The sequence below is a fragment of the Chenopodium album genome, chromosome 23, assembly GCF_948465745.1.
Source record: "Chenopodium album chromosome 23, dcCheAlbu1.1, whole genome shotgun sequence".
In the NCBI taxonomy this organism is placed as follows: Eukaryota; Viridiplantae; Streptophyta; class Magnoliopsida; order Caryophyllales; family Amaranthaceae; genus Chenopodium; species Chenopodium album.
The window spans coordinates 31,829,442-31,847,929 of record NC_137856.1 but is presented as its reverse complement, the minus strand read 5'-3'; the positions used below and the strand labels follow the sequence as shown (position 1 = coordinate 31,847,929).

The following is an 18,488-nucleotide window of genomic DNA, read 5'->3' as shown; positions in this document are numbered from 1 at the left end:
CCTTGATCAATAATACTCTGGAACTTTAATTTTGCAAAATTTTGTGAGGCGACCCCGCCCAAATGGATGATCGAGTGACTCGAGTCATTATATTGGAGAGTGGGGGTGACCGAAAATATTTCTGTCGTGGGGTGATTGTAGATGTTGTAATTTGTAGATAACCTTTGTACTTGCGTATTGACAAAAATTTAATGGTGTAAATTGTTAAAGAACGATGACAACTTTGTGGAATAAAACCTCATAGTTCTACCATCAAGCTAGCCATATGTTCTTAATCACGGCTGACAATTAATGTCCAAGATTCCAAGTAGTGGTCAGTTGGTCACTTTCTATATGCTATATCAACTTCAAAACCTGTGAGCTGTGACATAAGAGTGATTCTTTGAAAAATCTCTTTTTTTTTTTTTTTTTTTATTTTATTAGTTAAGATAAAAGGGTGATGATTGATGAATGGTGTAATAAAGGTCAAGAGAACACAGAATTAGAGCATAATGCAATCTCTCATTATAAATTATAAAATAAGTTAACAAAGATATACAAATTTCATCACACAAAACACTCGAATGAGTCCTCACATGTAGATGCAGTTGATTGAGTAGGTACATCTTCCCCAGCAAGTCAAAAGATAGAGCGATAGAGGACAAAGGGCAAAAAGAGGAAACATAAGAAAAAAGGAGCTTCAACTGGTAGTGAAATTTAACACTTTGACCTCCTAGCCTTCTGAATCAGTGGCTCATGATCTGCATATTATGCTCACCATTCATAGAGCATGACATCGCTGCATTCATGACTGACTCATGTTCTTGTTCGATTTGCTCGTTGTCTTCACATGTATCATCACTTATCTTTGGCATGCCAAGACTAAGGCGATTTCCCTTGTCAGAGTTCTTTGCCTTGGCTCCTTGAGGTATGCCAACGGCATCACTGCAACTCTTCCGTCTTCCAAGCTTGGGTGATTTTGGACGAGTTGGAGGTGCCTGAAACTAGCGTAAATAATCATCAATCGATTTTCTTCTTTTTTCCAAGGGGTGCCCAATACAGACTTAAACAATGGTTAGGATTCTTAGGAGTATTCAATTCTTTCATAAAATACCTTCTTCAGGTCAAGCTTAGGAGGCGGTCCATCGTGGTAGAAGCTTGGCATAGGGGTGGCCTTGAATTTCAAATTCTTCCGCAGTTGCTTTATAGTTGCTTCTATCTCTTCCTAAGATTTACAAGAGTAGAAAAATAACCATGCTCATGTATGCAGCTTTGATATAATCTCAGGACAGTAAGATTTTGGAAAGATACTGTACCTTTGTCCTTGCTTCACTTTGAAGTTTCTCTGCCTCCAGTGCTTGATGTTTTTCCTCTAATTTGGAATAATACTGAACATGAAAAATTGGTAAAAGTTACTATATTTTCTTCTAATGGCACACAGATTTCAGTATATAGATATAAGACATTGCAATATGAAAATAGAAAGCAATCTGTCATGACAAAATGGAATATGAGAGACGAAAGTTTGAAAGGAAATTAGGGAATTGCAAACCCCAACCTCACCCCATATACATTTCTGTCTAAATTCTGAGTAATCTAAGAAATAACTATTTAGAAGCAAGAAAAGTGAACAGGAAGTACCTCCCTTCGCTTCTCTGCACGTTCAGATGACCTAAACACCGGAGCTGATGCAACCGTTGTCTTAGCCTTATAAGCGCTCGCAGATGGTGCAGCACTGTTCATGGTTAAGGTAAATCTAGTTCTTCACAACTTAAATAATTTCATAAATTGTTCAGCAAACTAATAGAAGCACATTATTATATAATGGGGTGCTTGGAATCTAAGGATACTCAGAAACACCAGAATTGGAATCTTCCTCGTCAGGATGCCTTTTGTTGTCTGGTTGCAGCGGCTTCTTTGATATGGGGATTGAAACATGCTGCAAAGGAATGAAGAAATATTAGAAAAGTAACAGCAGAATGAACTGTATCTAATGTACATGCCAAATAGCAAATGGGCATGAAACTTTCCACTATAGCCCCTGATGGTTGTTTTGTGTAGCTCTTGGTGTACAAATTCATATTGTGGGTTACATCTAGTGAATTAGGGCTTTCTAGCACACTATCTACATGGTAATCTTCAAGAATAGTAATGGATATAAAACTTGATATGATTAGGTCTGTATTCACATTGCTAAAATTTAAACCACAACAACTATGGCTTTAAGAGTTCAGATTTTATTCACTAGAATCTTACAGAGAAGGATTGGGTATTCTGTCAGAATGCGAAATGAATTAGATTGGCTTGACTTAAGTCCAACAGGATTGTGCCAGAAAATATCATTACGAAAAAAGATGCAGAAAGAGGAGGGGGGGGGGGGGGGGGAGCGCAGAGGAGAGGAGAGAGCAAGAGTTGCAACTAAGATGTCACAAGAAGTCTGGTAGAGTAGCAGTTCATTAAAGACCACAAAACTGAAAGTGTACTTTTTAAAATTAATATTGTTTTATGAGAAACTATAGCAAAGCTCTGGTTTTCTAGAAGCAACAAAAAGGCATCAAGAAAAGTTGGGGGAAAAAAGGAATGAGAGGAGAAGATGGCGGTGGAAAGATGTATGCTTCAAGAGGGGGAAAAAAACCTGATTTTTCTTGCCACTGCTGAGTGGATGTGTAGTCTTTGATTTTGAAGACACTTTATTTGCATCAGTTTCAGCTTCTAGAGGGCGAGTCGATGCTCGCTTTTCAGTAGCCAAAGCAAATGGCTGCGGAATTGTGCAGTTAGCTCGACCATTCGTACTACAAGTTTTTGGTGCAATCTTCGGTGAAACTTTAGCCCTTATTTCACCCTTTGTTTTCAAGCTTTGAGCTTTAACCTTTTCCTGCAACTGGCCATTGTGATCTGTCATACTGGGACAGTCCTGATCTTCACATTTTTCAGCCTGACAATCTTCAGAAATCTCAACTGTATTATCTGTGGTACATTCCTTTACATCATAATCTTCACCCATGGAAAAGGATTCAGGGACCACATTGCCATCCTCAACTGATTTTAAGTCATCATGATGAGTTTCTGCATCCTCATGACTTGAAACAGGGGAAGCACTGCTGGTATATTTTATGACACCATCAGGTTCTTTGTCTGTACATGCTTCTCTAACTTCCATCCCCATAGTACTGCAAAGCCGATATAAAAAATCAACTGCGGAAAAAAGTGTTGCAACACGAAATTTTTCTAATTACACTAATAAGAAAGCAAGTATGTCTAGCTTTCATCTACAACAAAGCAAGATGAAACTGATTAACTAAAAATCATTTGCAGGCATAAATAACTCATATGAATAGTCTCAAACACAGAATGCATAGAATAAATCCATAGGCCAAATATAAAACAGACAACTATAAGCCAAAAAAAAAACAGACAGCTATTGATTATATTTTTTAAAAAGTGTTTAAAAAATGGGGAAGTACAGTCTTAAAAAAAAAGTCAAATGCTAGTAGTATCTGCATGTATATTTAAGCAAACCTATTATGGATAACACTTTGCCACAATAGCAATTAGGAGAGACTGCTTCAAATATCGAATACGGCTAGGAAATGAAAGGTACATCAATACATGAAACCTAAATCATACAAAATAGGAAAACCTTATTTGTGCTGGTTGGTAATATAGACAATTAGAATAATAAACCTTCACATCTTAATCGAAATCTCAAAAACCATATCTGTCCTCTTAAACACAATAGTGACATACTACTCTACTTTCTCATGACACAATTCTTGTAAGGCATTTCTCTAGTACAGGTGACCAGTAGATGTGACAGAATCACTTTGGCAGGTAAAATATGAATTTCTGTACCTACCAAATCCAAAACAACATTGCATCATCCCACAAAACTAAGCAATGCAAAATAACTTTTTTTTATAAATTTGAAAACTAAAATTCATGCAAAGTCTATTAGCTCAAATATCCTTCCAAATTCAAAATACGAGGTAATACATTTTCCTAGGATGGACATTGGTTAGACGTTTTAAAATTATGCAATACAATTCCTAGAACATATATTTGGTTTAGGTAAGACCTACGAACACGATATGGGCATGATAGGAGGCAAGAAGTGGCCTTTCGATAAAAGTAGCTTGTTCTTGGCATGAATCGAGTGATCATATGTGCACACTTCATACCATTATCCAAGATTGAAATTCAATGTAAACTCACCAAAGCCGGATATTTTCGCTGACAGACTGTAAATAACAAAGGGGTAAATACTAAATACCAAAACCTGTGACTGCAATATTGCTCACTTGAGCATCCAATGCAATGCCTTAAAAGCTAAATAACTAATCCAGTAAAGATCATAACACCCACTCATCCCCCTCAACAGCCTACAGCTTCTTCTAAGAAAGGCTAATTCAATTTAATGGTAGTTATAAAGGCAGTCACCACAAACGCGTGTTGTGTCGAAAACAAACATAGATAGTTATTGCTTATTACACCTTTAAAAGTAAAAAAAGAAGCAGTTGTTTCAAAGTGACAACAACAACCATCCAACATGAATTTTAACATTGGAGGCACTACACACCCAGATGTCGGCAGCCTATCCCTTACTTATTCATTCATACAAGCACTTTCATGAAACAATAACATAAATTTCATTCCAATTACAAAGGTCTAATGTAACAAATTTGTAGATAAACTGAAAGTACATTCATAATTTGAAAACACCCAGATAAATAATAAGCAACATAAACTAACTTAACCTTAAATTATCCCAAAATAGAATTAAAAAAAGAAAAAATTAAAACTTTAAGAAAGTTAATCAATAACCCAGATATGAAACTATGACAGCATTGTAAAAACACACACACCCAAATTAAGAAAGTTAATCAATAACCCAGAAAACCCCATTACCCTAAATGAAAACCCCAGCAAAATCTTTTCTTTCTTACAATAAAAAAAAGTTCAAAAAAAAAAAAAAAACAAAATTGAAGATATAAAAAGAAACAAAAAGTGGGAAAAATGGCTTACATATAATGAAATCAGATCTAAAAGAGAGAAGAAACGGTGGTGGCGGTGAAGAAGAGAAGATTTAGCGGAGGAGAGAGAAAATGGAGTTTGATGAAAATGAAGCTAATAATAATAATAATGTAAGAAATCTTACATTACATTTGAGTTATGTTTGTTGGTTTGTTCAAGAGTGAGGTCCTCCAAAAAATGTCACGATAGGACAGTTTCTATATATAACCCTATGATTTTGTATGCGCCGTTAGTTGACGGTGTAACATTTTCAATTTTTCAAATTTTTTAAAACTCACCTCCCACCTCCCCCAACTTCACCTTCTTTTGGTCCTACACTGTCTACTTTTTACTACCTTGTGAGTTTTGCCGGTTAAGGCATGGTCAAATTAGGTTTGGATCGAGTTCGTTGAGATAATAGACCACATTGTGTTCTCGGGATTATTTACTAAGGAGTTATTCGAACGGGGGTTACTTATTTAGGCCTTATTCGGTCGGATGGAGGTTACTTGGCCGATTAGGGGTTATCGGTCGGACGGAGGTTACTCGATCAGTTAGAGGTTACCTTGAGTAAGTAACCTCAGCCACACGCTGATGAAACCTCATGAATAAATTGATCATTCATCATCTTGATACCTTAATTAACCACGTTACACGTTTGAACTGATCTGCACTAAAATCTTTTTTACTGGTTTATAAGGTGGATAGAACAATGTCTAAAGCTAACTAAAATGAAGTAATAGTTTTATATGATTTTACATACCTTAGCTTACAATTTGACGTGATGTAATAAGAGCAATGCCTCTCCATGTGCAAGCTTTAATAAAATGTTCATATAGGGCTCGTGAAATATCAATTACTCCCTTCGTACATTAATTCTTTCCCCATTAAGATACTTATTTACTTTGATTGAAAAAGAGTTGATCGTGAAAGAGAAAAACGGTGGAACCAAATATAGTTAATGTGAGACTGTGAGAGTATAATTCTGATTCCAAATATATAATGGAGAGTATGAGGCAAACTAAAAAGGAAACATAGACAACCATATGGAATAGAGCAAGAGAAAATAAGTTAAAAGTGTTATTGATGATATTCAATTGATTTTGAAAATTCTTAATTACACTTGTATCATTGTATGCTACTTGGTGAACCCCATAGTATTTTGTTTAGTGGATGATTTGCTCTAGTCAAATCTAACGGTAACTTCTTGTTCATATGATTTGGTATAATAATAATAGAGGTTTATAATCAAAGAACATACATGAGTTGGTACATCTAATACACAATATGGTGATAATCTTTAACTTGTGTGTAATCAATTTTTATCATGCATTAATGAAAGACTCGACTCAAAAGCAGAAAAAAAAAATAGTGTAATATTAAAAGCTTGATAATATATTCAAAGATGTACCTAACAGAAATTATGGGACATAGACTACTCTAACTAAAGAACAAGGTTAATGGGCCTCAAAATAACAATCAATTGGATAAAAAGAGTACGTGACTTCATATATTCCCTATTAAACTATGAATTATGAATAATTAATTTGTGATTATCAAGTGGTTTTGGCACCTTACTACACTCACCTACTACAGTCTACAGGACTCTAATACCCACTTAATTAGCTTAATTAATTATCCTTTACGGGCATTACGGCGTTAGCATCACTAATACACTATTTATATGTAATAGGACGACAATGTCGTTGCCATGGTGCCCATTAAAAGTGCTATATATGAGATAAAGATTGATAACAATGAAGATGAACGTTATGAACAATGAAAATTAACGTTAGGGCTTATTTATTATATATGATTGGTTACAAGTTTAAATAATCTCTCTACCTTCATTCATAAATGTATCTTGTGGCTCATTTGGACATAATGGGAATTATCAATAAAGGGTCTGTTTCCTTTAGCCAATCAGTTCAGTTCAGTTCAGTATAGTAAATTAGAATAGGCCCTACGTTAACGTTTATACTTATACTCCATTATATGTTAATTTAGATTAAAAAAAATGAATAGAAGGAGAAGATGTTCTTTTCAATATTTATTAGGTTCATCATTGATTATTCCTGCTACCCTTTTGATAAAGCCTTAACACCCTTTAATTATTTTAATTAACCCATTTATCCTCTCTTATCACAATCAACGAAACCAATTGCTGTTCGTCAATTTTATTTAATTATGTCCCTTTGAAGTAACACAAACTCCTGCATGTTATGCTAAAATTTATATGATGCTAATGTTTTGCCAGGTTTTCTTTAGAAAGTATGTGAATTCATGACTTCTTTAGAATAAATTATGCTACTAGTTGGTGTTAAAAGGCTTAAAGCTAAACATGTTAATGCATGTACATATACAATGCATGACATGATTTTGTTTTGAAATAATTCGTGATTTATAGCGTTTTATAAGGTATAATCGGATAAAATTGCAACTATACGAAGGCAATGAATAATGATTGGTGCTTTGGTGGTAAATTCTTGTGTTTTACTATCTCATATCTCTTGTATTTCCCTTAAAATTTGGCTATATACCTAATAAAGATTTCATACTTATGGTCGATTAGCAAATGAACATTCTCGAACTGATCGAAAACTTTAAAGATAAAGGTTAGCTTAAATTAGGGTTGTAGGGAATAGGAGCGAGAAAAGAAAGAAAAGAGTAGTGTCATAAGTAATTAACAGAGGTAATTAACTAATTACATAATAACAGTAGCTCTAATAATCTTAAGAACAAGATTAGTTGTTTACAGAATCAAGAAAGATTTGAATTAAAAACTTACCAACTTTGGTGAAAATCCTCTAAAAAGGAACCTTTAAGGAGAGGGTAAAAAGGAAAAACCATATTAGGTAAGTTATAGAAATGAGCTGTAACTTTAGTAGTTCTAGTGAGTGGAGTGCAAGAAAGGGATGCATGATAACATATCAACCCACGCACTAATATTATGTGATATCCTTGGATTACGGTTTCAAAATCAAATTGCCATTTCCCTTTATTTGGAGGGTAACTTGTCAATTTCTTTATTATTAAGAGTTTCATCGTGGGTCCTTTAATTACTTGCACAAATCACAATTAATACTAATTGTGTACCCTAGATAATGACATCAAATCCTGGGGTTTTTGACATTAATGGAATTCCAACCCCTTTTTTATTGGCAAAAGCTAATGAGCGTCCCCGGGACGTTAGATAAGAGAATTAAAAGTGAAAATATTAGAGTAAAACTAACATTAATTACACCGAACGACACGTGATTTTGTCATGCAAGTCTAACTTAATATTATTTCAACCAATATAATTATTATTTATCTAACGCCTCGAGGCACTCGTTAGCAAGATCCTTTCTTTATTTTATATAACATGGAAATATGTGATCAAGTTGGTAGTTTGTACCCCATGATTTGGGAAATTATTCACTTTGCTTGTTATTATTCTAGAGGATACTTTAGGATTAAATTTTCTACATTCGTCAATGTGACTTCGCAATATAATATATGCATACGGGAAAATTACAAGTTTCCAACATAATAAAACATGGTAATAGACATTTGGGAGTCCTCTTACATACAATGGATAGTGTACTGTCATAATGAATTAATGATTAACTTAACATGTTTAATTTGTGAGATATTTGAACTCCAATCAATTAAAATTTGACTTAAGTTTGTACACAACTCAAAATCTTGATGAACTAAATGAGAAAAGATGACTTTAACTTGGTATATAAATTAAAGTTGACAAATTAATTAGATATAAAAACAACATAATCAAAGTCTTATTCCAAAAGAAAAGGGTCGAGTGCATAAATAAATAATACTCCGTATTACGTACGTATTATCTATTAAACACTTGTGATCATCCATCTTCTCCCTTCATTCACTTCTGTCTAATTATCCAACTATTCATTAACAATTAATTGTCTATTTTCTTCATGTTATTTATTAACTCTTCTAGTTCAGATTATTTTAAGCTTCCCTGAAGACAAATTATGTGTGATAATTAACTTGTCATAGGTAATAGAAGGCAGAAAAGGGAGTTTGCTTAATCATTTGCACAATTGCACTTACTACTTTAGGCATCAAATTAATTTTCCACTACTTTTGCAATTTATAGTTTATACTCCTATTATTCCGTACTACTTTACTTTTATTTGAGCACTATTCAAATCAATTACCAACCACCGGTCCACCAACATTTGGTCTATTTTCTTATTCCTAATAGAATTAAAAGTTAATTAAACCAATCATTAAATTCAAGTAATTACAACTCATTAGTTTGAATAAAGAGAGACCAATCACTAATTTGAATATTTTTAAATGAGAATTTTTCAATTGTTAATATATTGAATGTATGGTAAAGGCCAATAATTGAATTGATTAATTTACGATCAAGTAAGTAATTACTTGATATTTTATTACACAAATTCTTGATTAAGGTGGACTTTCATTAAGTTATTGTAAAACGGGTTAAAGTTACCCTTATGTACTATAAATGTCACCGTTTTTTTTAACATAATTTTATCATTGAAAAACACTTATAATGTATTAGATTAATCATATTAGCCTTTATAACATGTATCTATTAGAAATTACACATTAAACTACAATTAAATTCATTAAAAATTACAAAGAACCCTTAAAGGGATTGATAAAGTGACCAATTAAAGGGATTAATAAAGTGACCATATAAATTGTTAAAGTTACTCTTATATTGACCGTTTTACAATAAAATTAATGTAAGCCCGTCTTATACAAAACTTATTATTGATTTTAGTATTACTTGTAAACTTGAAGAGCATTAGCATTATAAAATTCTTTAAAGCTACCAACTTAAACCTTGAACAATAAGTTGTCTTTATTTGTGATACAATTTAGATGCAATTAGAGTTAAATATTAATGGCCTCGAGATTAATATCTCCACCTTTGGACGAGTGACAAATAAATTGAAGGCCGAAAGCGAATGTAATAATTGAGAAGATAAGCTTATCTTTGTTAATTGGCTCAAATTATGAGGCAAAAGAATGGGAATTGCGTAGTTAGGTAGGATGCTTAATTGTTAATTAAGCTACCTTCTAATCCAATGCTTAATGTCGGGGGTTACAGAGTGTTTATATTTAAACAAAACTCAACAATTTATAGCATGAGGTTCTCTAACTACTAACCTTAAACACATAAACAAAACTCAATGTATGAGTATCTATGCATGCAAATTCAATGAATACTCCCAAAAATTAATACGAAGTAGTTTCTAATTCTAATAAAATATTGAGGGAGGGGCCGAGGGGAAGGGGGAAGAATTTGTATTATTCCCTCTGTTATTTTTATATACATCAGTTTGATCGGTGCAATTGTCGAGACACAACTTTGACCATTAATATCTTTACTTGTCTATATTAGAAAAATTGTAACAAAGTTATACTCCATATTATGTTACTAGACATTATGACTAATCTAATGATATACTTCATATTATGTATTAACATTTATTATTTATTTTATAGAGGTGAAAAAATTAAGTCAAAGTGATGCATATAAAAAAAAACGGAGAGAGTACAATTTTTATTTCATTGATTGCCATACTACTTCACTAAATTTACTCAGTCATACCAAGTAATATATCATGTCACTTCACTACTTTTTTTCATACAAGTAATGTATCATATCACTATTATGTCAACTTCAGATTATATTAATAAACGAAGTAAAAACTAAAGAATACAACTCGTGCTTAACCTTAAACAACAATATTACTCGGTACTTGGCAGTGCTATGATTGAAGTGTTGCCATTTTATTGTTTAAGAAGGGATATTTGAAGCAGAAGCAAAGCAGGAGGATTGTTCGAAAAAAAAAAAAAAAAAAAAAAAAAAAAACTCGACAATAATTAAAGATTGGGAAATAATACATAAGCAGAGTTAAGTTCGAGAGAAGGAAATGGGCAAAAGATGGCCTTTACTGGTTAAATTGATGAATTTTGACCTGCTAGGCCTTTTTACAAAAGTGTTAAATCCGCAATTCTGCACAACTGCACGACTGCGCCTACATCACATCTTTATCACAAGCCTCAAATATAGGCACAGCCCTTTCGCTTGACTACATGGAGACCTCTTATACATTCCTATACCCTAACTATAACTACAACAACAACTGCCATCAAACATTTACAAAACCTAATTAGCCATTTTCTGAGTAGAAAGCCTAGTAAGTAGTAACAGACCAAAAACTACTATCCTAGCCATTTCCTGAGCAGAACTCCTAGTTACAGGCGAAAAACTCCTAGGTGGAAAATATCTTGCTTCTCCAAATCACAATCGTGTTAATCCAATTTTGATTCCAATTGCTGTCATTTTCCAGCAAGCCATTCCTCTACACGAAAACTAAAATTTACGAAGATACTGAACAAACACAGGCCTTAAATTAGGCACCAAAATCTGCATACGAAAAACCAATGTATGAGAAAGTGTGCAGAAACAAGAACATTTATTGATGTAGCACAAAGCAACTTGAGAGCAAGAGCAATAAAACATCTAAACCATCATTGATAGCACTTACAAATAGGAGGACCCATATCATTAACCATATCCAAAAACATTTGACTAAACTAGTAGTTTTTCGTCATAATGTCCATATCAATCAAACCTATCTGCAAACCATCCACCCAAAATGTTTCTAACACATACTTATTAGTTATTACAATAAATAAAAAGGAAAACTTTAGAGATTTGGGGCATAACTCCAAGTAACAAGAATGAATTAATGGGAGCAGAAAAGTCATACAGGGGTGCCTTATCGGAACGTATCAAAACTTATTTTGGACTTACCTGAACATGTTTATTCTGAAACTATTAATAAAAAGTGAATAAAACATAGCCAAAGACTGCAAGTTTATATAAAGTAAAATACAGTAATAAAACAAAAGGCATACTGCTTTCCAAACATAACAAATTGCAGCAAAAAACAGTAAAACATGACCCAAGGTAACAAGCACTAAAGGCACATACCTTCTACATCATGCGTCATCAATCTGTTAAGTGATTTGGGTTCAGGAAAATCCGTATGTCCAATAATGCCACATTATGACTTGAAACTCTTAGGCTCTTAGCATTGTCGTTCAAGTGTGTCTGCAATTACACTCCGAGCTTGATTGCACAAAACTTGCGCGTCATTTCCCATCAAACATGGGTGAATTACAACTTTGACAGACCCTGGATTTAGTAGTTTCTCCTTGCCAGCAGGCATGATACTGCCAGTTCCAATTATTGTCATGGGCACAACTGGCACTTGAGTTTTTGCTGCAACACTGAATGCGCCTTTCTACACAGTTAACAATGGATATATTGTTTAAAACCAAAGTGGAAGTTTATACATTGCTAGTGGGTTCTCTTATACAAAGTAATTCTTTAACTGCAAGCACATAAACTTCCATGATAATTAAACTTTGTAAGCGCCTCAGTAGAAAACTGGAGAGACATAATACCGCAATTTAATATTCTTAAGGTAGTTGTTGAATCACCAACACTTTTCTATTAGACCAGCAACAATGTCTAGCAGCTAATACTTTAGGTAATTTAGACTGTGTATATGGACTACTGACCATTTAGCTACAGTCTCCCAAAATCAGGACAGAATTCTCATAAAGATCTCACCTTGAAAGCACCCAACTTTCCATCTTTACTTCGTGTTCCTTCCGGAAAAAAGAACACAGATGCACCTCCCCGAAGAAGATCCATACACCGTTTAAGACATTCCTACAATCAAATAATAGTAATCTGTTATTTACTACAACCAATGATTAACATATTTCTCACAGAAAATCGAAATGCAAATGCTGTGTGTAGAGAAACTCAAAGGTATAAACTACGAGTATAAAGCAATATGATATCTAGAAGGATGCATAGCCACCAGATACTAGTGTATACTACCTAAATAAATATGCTACAAGTGCAAAGCTAGCATTCTTCCCTCTCATTACAACTAAGGTATTCGCGCATGAGAACAGCTCTGCAGTAAACAAATCAGTGAACCTCTCTGAGTAAATGATCTAAACTTCTGTCGTTGCCTTGATATATCCTAAATTCTTCTCTTGCAAAAAGCATACATGAAATGTTCCAAACATATCATATTACGCATTGCTTATGATTCCTTTATATGCTACCCATTCAGATATACTTTATCCTCATATTTTACTCATTTTTCATCAAGTTCCCTACAATCAATACCACAAGAAGGATAGAGGCATGCGAGAAAGAGCATAAAGGGGACTGTAAACTAAACAAAACTACGCCTACCATTTGGCTCCGACTATCCATGCGCTTTAGTGGTATAACTCCCATTAGATACATAGCCCATCCAATGATAGGGTACAAGAAAATTGAAGTTTTGCTAATAAACTTAAAGCTTCTTCCAAGAGTAAGCAAAGCATAGATGTCAAGGAAGCTCTGGTGGTTAGAAACATATACAGCAGGAGTATCTGGCTGTGGAAGATGCTCCAATCCCTCAACTTCCACGTTAAAGAATGGAGTGATAGATAAAGTCGCCCACATTTTAGCAACAAAATGATGTGCTCTTCTTCGATATCGATCAAATAAAAGAACGAAAGGGTGAGATACAACCATCAGAACAAAGAGAACGATGGCAACTGTAGCATTAACAGCATAAAAGCATACTCCCCTAGCCTTGGGCCCAAAAGAAGCTTCTGCAAAACAAAGCAATGATCATTAAACCAAAGTCAAACAGGTAAGCATAAAAGAAGTTGATAAACAGGCTCTGAACCTGAAAAGGGTAAGGCTGCTTCAGGAGCTCCATTTCTAGCAATATCTGATCTTGCTGCTATATGTCTCTGTGACTTATGAAGAAAGCCGAATTCCCTGCCAATATGAAACCTTTCATTCCTCTTAGCAGGGTCAATACAGTAGCAAAAGGCACCCACACTGTGGAAGCATAAAGCCCCGTCTGCAATAACCAAAGCAAGCAATCATGAGATTCTGTCTGCACCATTCTTCTCATCACATTAAACACCGTAATGTAGACCAAAAATTAAAGTGCCACCTCAAACAGCCAACGAAGAAACCGATGCAAGCATCAGTCATTGGTTCAAAGACATAGCACATATACTTTAATTACAAATGAAGCCTGGTTCTAAATGTAAAGGGGAATATTTTCTTACACTTCATTGACCTCTTCAAGCGCAAACAATGTCCTTCACAAGCCCCAAACTGAAAATTTGAATAGATAAAAATGTAACTAATCACATTCATCAAACAAGAAATTCCATCAATTACATAAGCAAAATCATAAATGGTCTTCTGGGTTGTATGTCTGTACAAAATACAAATTCATGTCTTGTAAACAACTAAACATAATGCATGAGTAATTGAGTAATGTAAATTGACAACAAAATATTTATGTATTATCACATCAAAATCAGCAATTATCTCAAAATAAAAATCATAAAATGTAGGCATATAAAGTAAGCTTAGTGATATCTTCTACTAACCTTTATAAAACTATCTGAATGGAGAGAATTTCTTTTGAAAAAGCATGACCCCAATAAAGCTGTTGTAGGATAAATTATAATCATACACAAAATCAACAATTAGACAGACGTTTAAATAAAATTCGGAATAGAATTAATATAACCACATAAAATTGGCATCTTTATTGATTGAAACAAGTAAAATTACACAGAAATGAACGCAAAAAAATCATAAAAAGTGGCAAAATAATAAAATCAATAAAAAGGGTTCTCATTTAACGATTAAAGGGGAAAAATGAAAACCCAAAATCTGTAAAATGAGATTTAAATGTATACCTTGACGACCTCCAAAGGGGGAAATTGCAAGAGGAAGATGAGCAATAATAGCAGGAGAGGGTGCCATCATCATATTCATCAACAAATCTAACACAGAAATTCCGATAAATTAATTTTGCGAAATTGAATTGAAACCTAAAAATTGAACAATAATCAACGGAAATCCCCAAAATTAGCGACGAAAAATTGAGAAAGTCGCCGGTGTTTAGGCGGTTGGTGGTGGCAATAGTTTCAGGTGGACGATAATTTAAGGATATCGTGGGCTTTATTATATCTGAGTTTGGGCTTTTATTACTTCTGTTTTTTCGGATTGCTTCTCTCTTTCTATTGTTTCTGCCGCTTTTATTGGGACTTTTCCCATTTGGGAATTAGTAGAAACTTCCCTCTCATTTTTTTCTCTCTCTTTTGACCATTTTCAAATATCTTGAGTAGAAACCTTTATACTCAAGATATTTGAAAATTTTACATACATTTGGGTGCAAGATGCATAAAAAAAAATAAAAAAAAACATCTTTGAGTGCACCTACCTCTATGTACACCCGGGTGTATATAAAAGGTCATCAAAGACATTTGGTAAAAGATTGGAGTATAAGATAGTAATAGGATGGATTATACCAACGCGCACACGTCACAAAGAGCAATTGAACTACTCTAGCACAATCACAAATCAAGATGCATAGCCTAGGCGCCTAGCACAAAAAAAAAAAAAAAAAAAAAAAAAAAAAAAATTATTTGTGCATGTATGCCGCGGTTTTTTTTTTTTTTTAGTTCCACCCGGTTCACCCTTTGGGCTAATCCGGATTCGGGGATCAGTTTTGGGTGGTTAGGTTCTACACCCCTCGCAATTGTTGTTGCGGGAGATCGAACATGGATTCTCCCCACCAAGTGTAGTCCCAATCACCACTACACCAACAACTAATTAGATGTTATGTGACTTATGTCGCACTTGGCATTATTAGGTGGTATATACAAATTTGAAATGAAAGTTTACAACATGTTAACCTAATGGGCTAGTTCAAGCGCACTATCCCATAATACATAAAAGGAAAACCGACTTTAACTTGTATAATTTACAATTTTTTTATTAGAGTCAGTAAAGTATACTAAAACACATATATACTTTAGAATAGTTTGTAATTTTGTTTAGAACTTTCACATTAATACGTTATTACTGTCACAAAATCGCAAAATAACATACTACATCGAAACTTTGGGATTAGCATTACATTAAAAGTTATGCTCCGTAGTAAAGTTAGGCTGGTGTATACGAGTTAATCTATGGGTTGTTTAGTGGATTACGGTGTATTGTATGATTGGATAAATTTGAAGGGAAAAAGAAAGAGAGAACTCAAGATTCAAGACAAAAAAAAAAAAAAAAAAAAAAAAAAAAAAAAAAAAATCAAGAATTCAAGAAAAAGGGTAGAAAGGGAAACATAGACGGTTATGTAATATAACGGTTTTTGGGAAGGGAGGCGGGAAGCAAATAACAACCCAAAAGATTGCAACTGAATCTTTCTTGACATCCAATAAGGAACCACCACGTGTCCAGTCAATTTTAGGCAAAACAATTTCTCCTATTTCAGGACTATAAAAGGGGGAAGCTCGTATCAATTTCAACATCACTGAATTCATTTTCATCTTCCCAAAATTTGCTCACAACCTACGAAATAGAGAGAAACACAACAGATTTAGGAGAGAGAAAGAAGAGAGAGAAAACGAAGCTCGACAACAATGGCGCAAGCAGTAATGGTTATGGTTGCAGCAGAACCAGCACCATTGAAGATCAAACAAGAGGTTCACAAGAAGAATCGCATTCAAGTTTCTAACACCAAGAAACCTCTCTTCTTCTACCTTAACCTAGCTAAGGTTATCTTCTTTTTCTTCTTTTTTGATTATGCTTCGAATTTCTGATTGTGAATTTTCTCTGCTTTTGATTTTAATTTTTGGTTTGAATCTACGATTTCTATCCATTAATTATGATTTTGGATGATTTTTTTACTGATGCGTTGCTGAATTTGGTTGTGTTTTCTTTTGAGAATCTGTTGGATTGTTGTTCTTTGATTGTTATTGATAATCGACATTTTATCATGGTTCGAATTTCTGATTGATTTCTCTCTGCTTTTGATTTTAATTTTTGGTTTGAATTTGCGATTACTGTTCATGAATTATGATTTTGGATGAATTTTTATTTATGCGTTGCTAAATTATGTTGTGTTTTCTTTTGAGAATCTGTTGGATTGTTGTACTTTGATTGTTATTGATAATCTACATTTTATAATTATTCGAATTTCTGATTGATTGATTTTTCTCTGCTTTTGATTTTAATTTTTTGTTTGATTTTACGATTTCTATTCATGAATTATGATTTTGGATGATTTTTTACTTCTGCGTTGCTGAATTTGGTTGTGTTTTGCTTTTGAGAATCTGTTGGATTGTTGTTCTTTGATTGTTATTGATAATCTACATTTTGTTATGGTTTGAATTTGTGATTTATCTTGAGAAGTGATGATTATTAGAGATATTTAGAATCATTATTTTGTTCTGAAATTATATGCAAATTCATTGTTTCTTGAAAATTGGATTTCATGTTTCTTTTCATTGTAAACATTCAAGAATTTCTTCGAGATCAATGTCCTAATTATTGATGATCAAAGTATAACATTATCTGAATTGAATTGCAGAGCTGATACTTTTCTGATTTTTGTTGTTGCAGAGGTACATCAAGCAGTACAATGATGTCGAGCTCTCCGCTCTTGGAATGGGTATATATATACACTCTTTACACCTTTATTTGATGTGACTGCTTTTTCTGAAACAAGATTTTTCACATTTCTTACAGTTATGTTTCTGAATTCTTCTTAACCTTATCAATGAGGTGCTAAGCATGATGATACTCGAACAAAATAAAGAAAGGATGATTGAGCATGATAGTGTTCTGATATTGTTTCATTGCCGACTAATATTTTCTGACTGTTTTCAGCTATTCCTACTCTTGTAACCATTGCCGGGATTCTTAAGGCGAATGGTGTTGCAGTGGAGAAGAGTAAGCTTACTTCTACCACCATCTTGTGTTATTCACATCCCGGTTTATGGATCATCTTTTGTGTTCCTGAGAATCAAATATTGTGTATCTAGTAATAACCTGAATATGCACCTTGTAACAGAAGTTCTGACATCAACAGTTGGCTCGAAAGATGAGACCAAAGGCCGTCTTGTGCAGAAAGCAAAGGTAGTATCAATATTCTCTTCTGGTGTATTATGTATATTTCCTTGAATGAAAAGTCATTTTATGTTCTGAATATTGGTTTTTTGCAGCTTGAGATTGTTCTGGAAAGGAATGATAAATCTCCTACCTCTGCTGATGTGAATGCAAAGTCTGTACCTAAGACTGAAACCAAGGCAGCACCAGATGATGAATCAAAGAAGAGTGAATCAAAGACCGAGGCTGAAATTGCTGAGAATAAGGAAGGATGATCATCTTTGATTCAATAATCTACTGCATCTGTGATCTTATACTCGGCAACAAGTATACTGCAAGTTTTATGCTGATAGGGTAGTAAATAGCATGCATAGTTTCAAGCAACACTGTAGGTAGATGGTTGTAAGTAGGTCTGTGGTGAATTCTCCAGCGCTGCCACATTATGTAGATTTTAGGAAGTAGATAATAAGCCTCGATTGATTCTTTC

The 18,488-nt window shown here is 33.8% G+C and overlaps 3 protein-coding genes across 4 annotated transcripts; 1 reads left to right on the top strand and 2 right to left on the bottom strand.

Annotated features, from left to right (window-relative positions):
- Positions 1–485: 485 nt before the first annotated feature.
- On the bottom strand, positions 486–5,183 carry LOC145608712 (protein WVD2-like 3). 2 transcript variants are annotated; one of them, XM_081664320.1, is made up of 7 exons: positions 5,002–5,183; positions 2,615–3,149; positions 1,830–1,918; positions 1,621–1,714; positions 1,296–1,367; positions 1,094–1,204; positions 486–977 (listed from the first exon to the last, which is right to left on the bottom strand). In XM_081664320.1, exons 2-7 carry the CDS (start codon positions 3,143–3,145, stop codon positions 726–728), a joined length of 1,149 nt encoding a protein of 382 aa, XP_081520446.1. In that variant the 5' UTR covers positions 3,146–3,149; positions 5,002–5,183; the 3' UTR covers positions 486–725. The 2 variants fall into 2 exon arrangements, with proteins under 2 accessions (XP_081520446.1, XP_081520445.1); XM_081664319.1 differs by having other exon boundaries at positions 486–983; positions 5,002–5,182.
- Positions 5,184–10,904: 5,721 nt separating this feature from the next.
- LOC145608448 (1-acyl-sn-glycerol-3-phosphate acyltransferase BAT2, chloroplastic-like) lies at positions 10,905–15,166 on the bottom strand. The gene is made up of 8 exons (XM_081664062.1): positions 14,803–15,166; positions 14,488–14,546; positions 14,158–14,206; positions 13,764–13,943; positions 13,280–13,686; positions 12,638–12,739; positions 11,993–12,305; positions 10,905–11,422 (listed from the first exon to the last, which is right to left on the bottom strand). Exons 1-7 carry the CDS (start codon positions 14,879–14,881, stop codon positions 12,090–12,092), a joined length of 1,092 nt encoding a protein of 363 aa, XP_081520188.1. The 5' UTR covers positions 14,882–15,166; the 3' UTR covers positions 10,905–11,422; positions 11,993–12,089.
- A 1,288-nt stretch (positions 15,167–16,454) lies between these two features.
- Positions 16,455–18,406, top strand: LOC145608854 (uncharacterized protein At2g34160-like). The gene is made up of 5 exons (XM_081664450.1): positions 16,455–16,668; positions 17,516–17,564; positions 17,783–17,845; positions 17,967–18,031; positions 18,118–18,406. The coding sequence occupies exons 1-5, from the start codon at positions 16,534–16,536 to the stop codon at positions 18,274–18,276; spliced, it is 471 nt and encodes a 156-aa protein (XP_081520576.1). The 5' UTR covers positions 16,455–16,533; the 3' UTR covers positions 18,277–18,406.
- Positions 18,407–18,488: the final 82 nt, after the last annotated feature.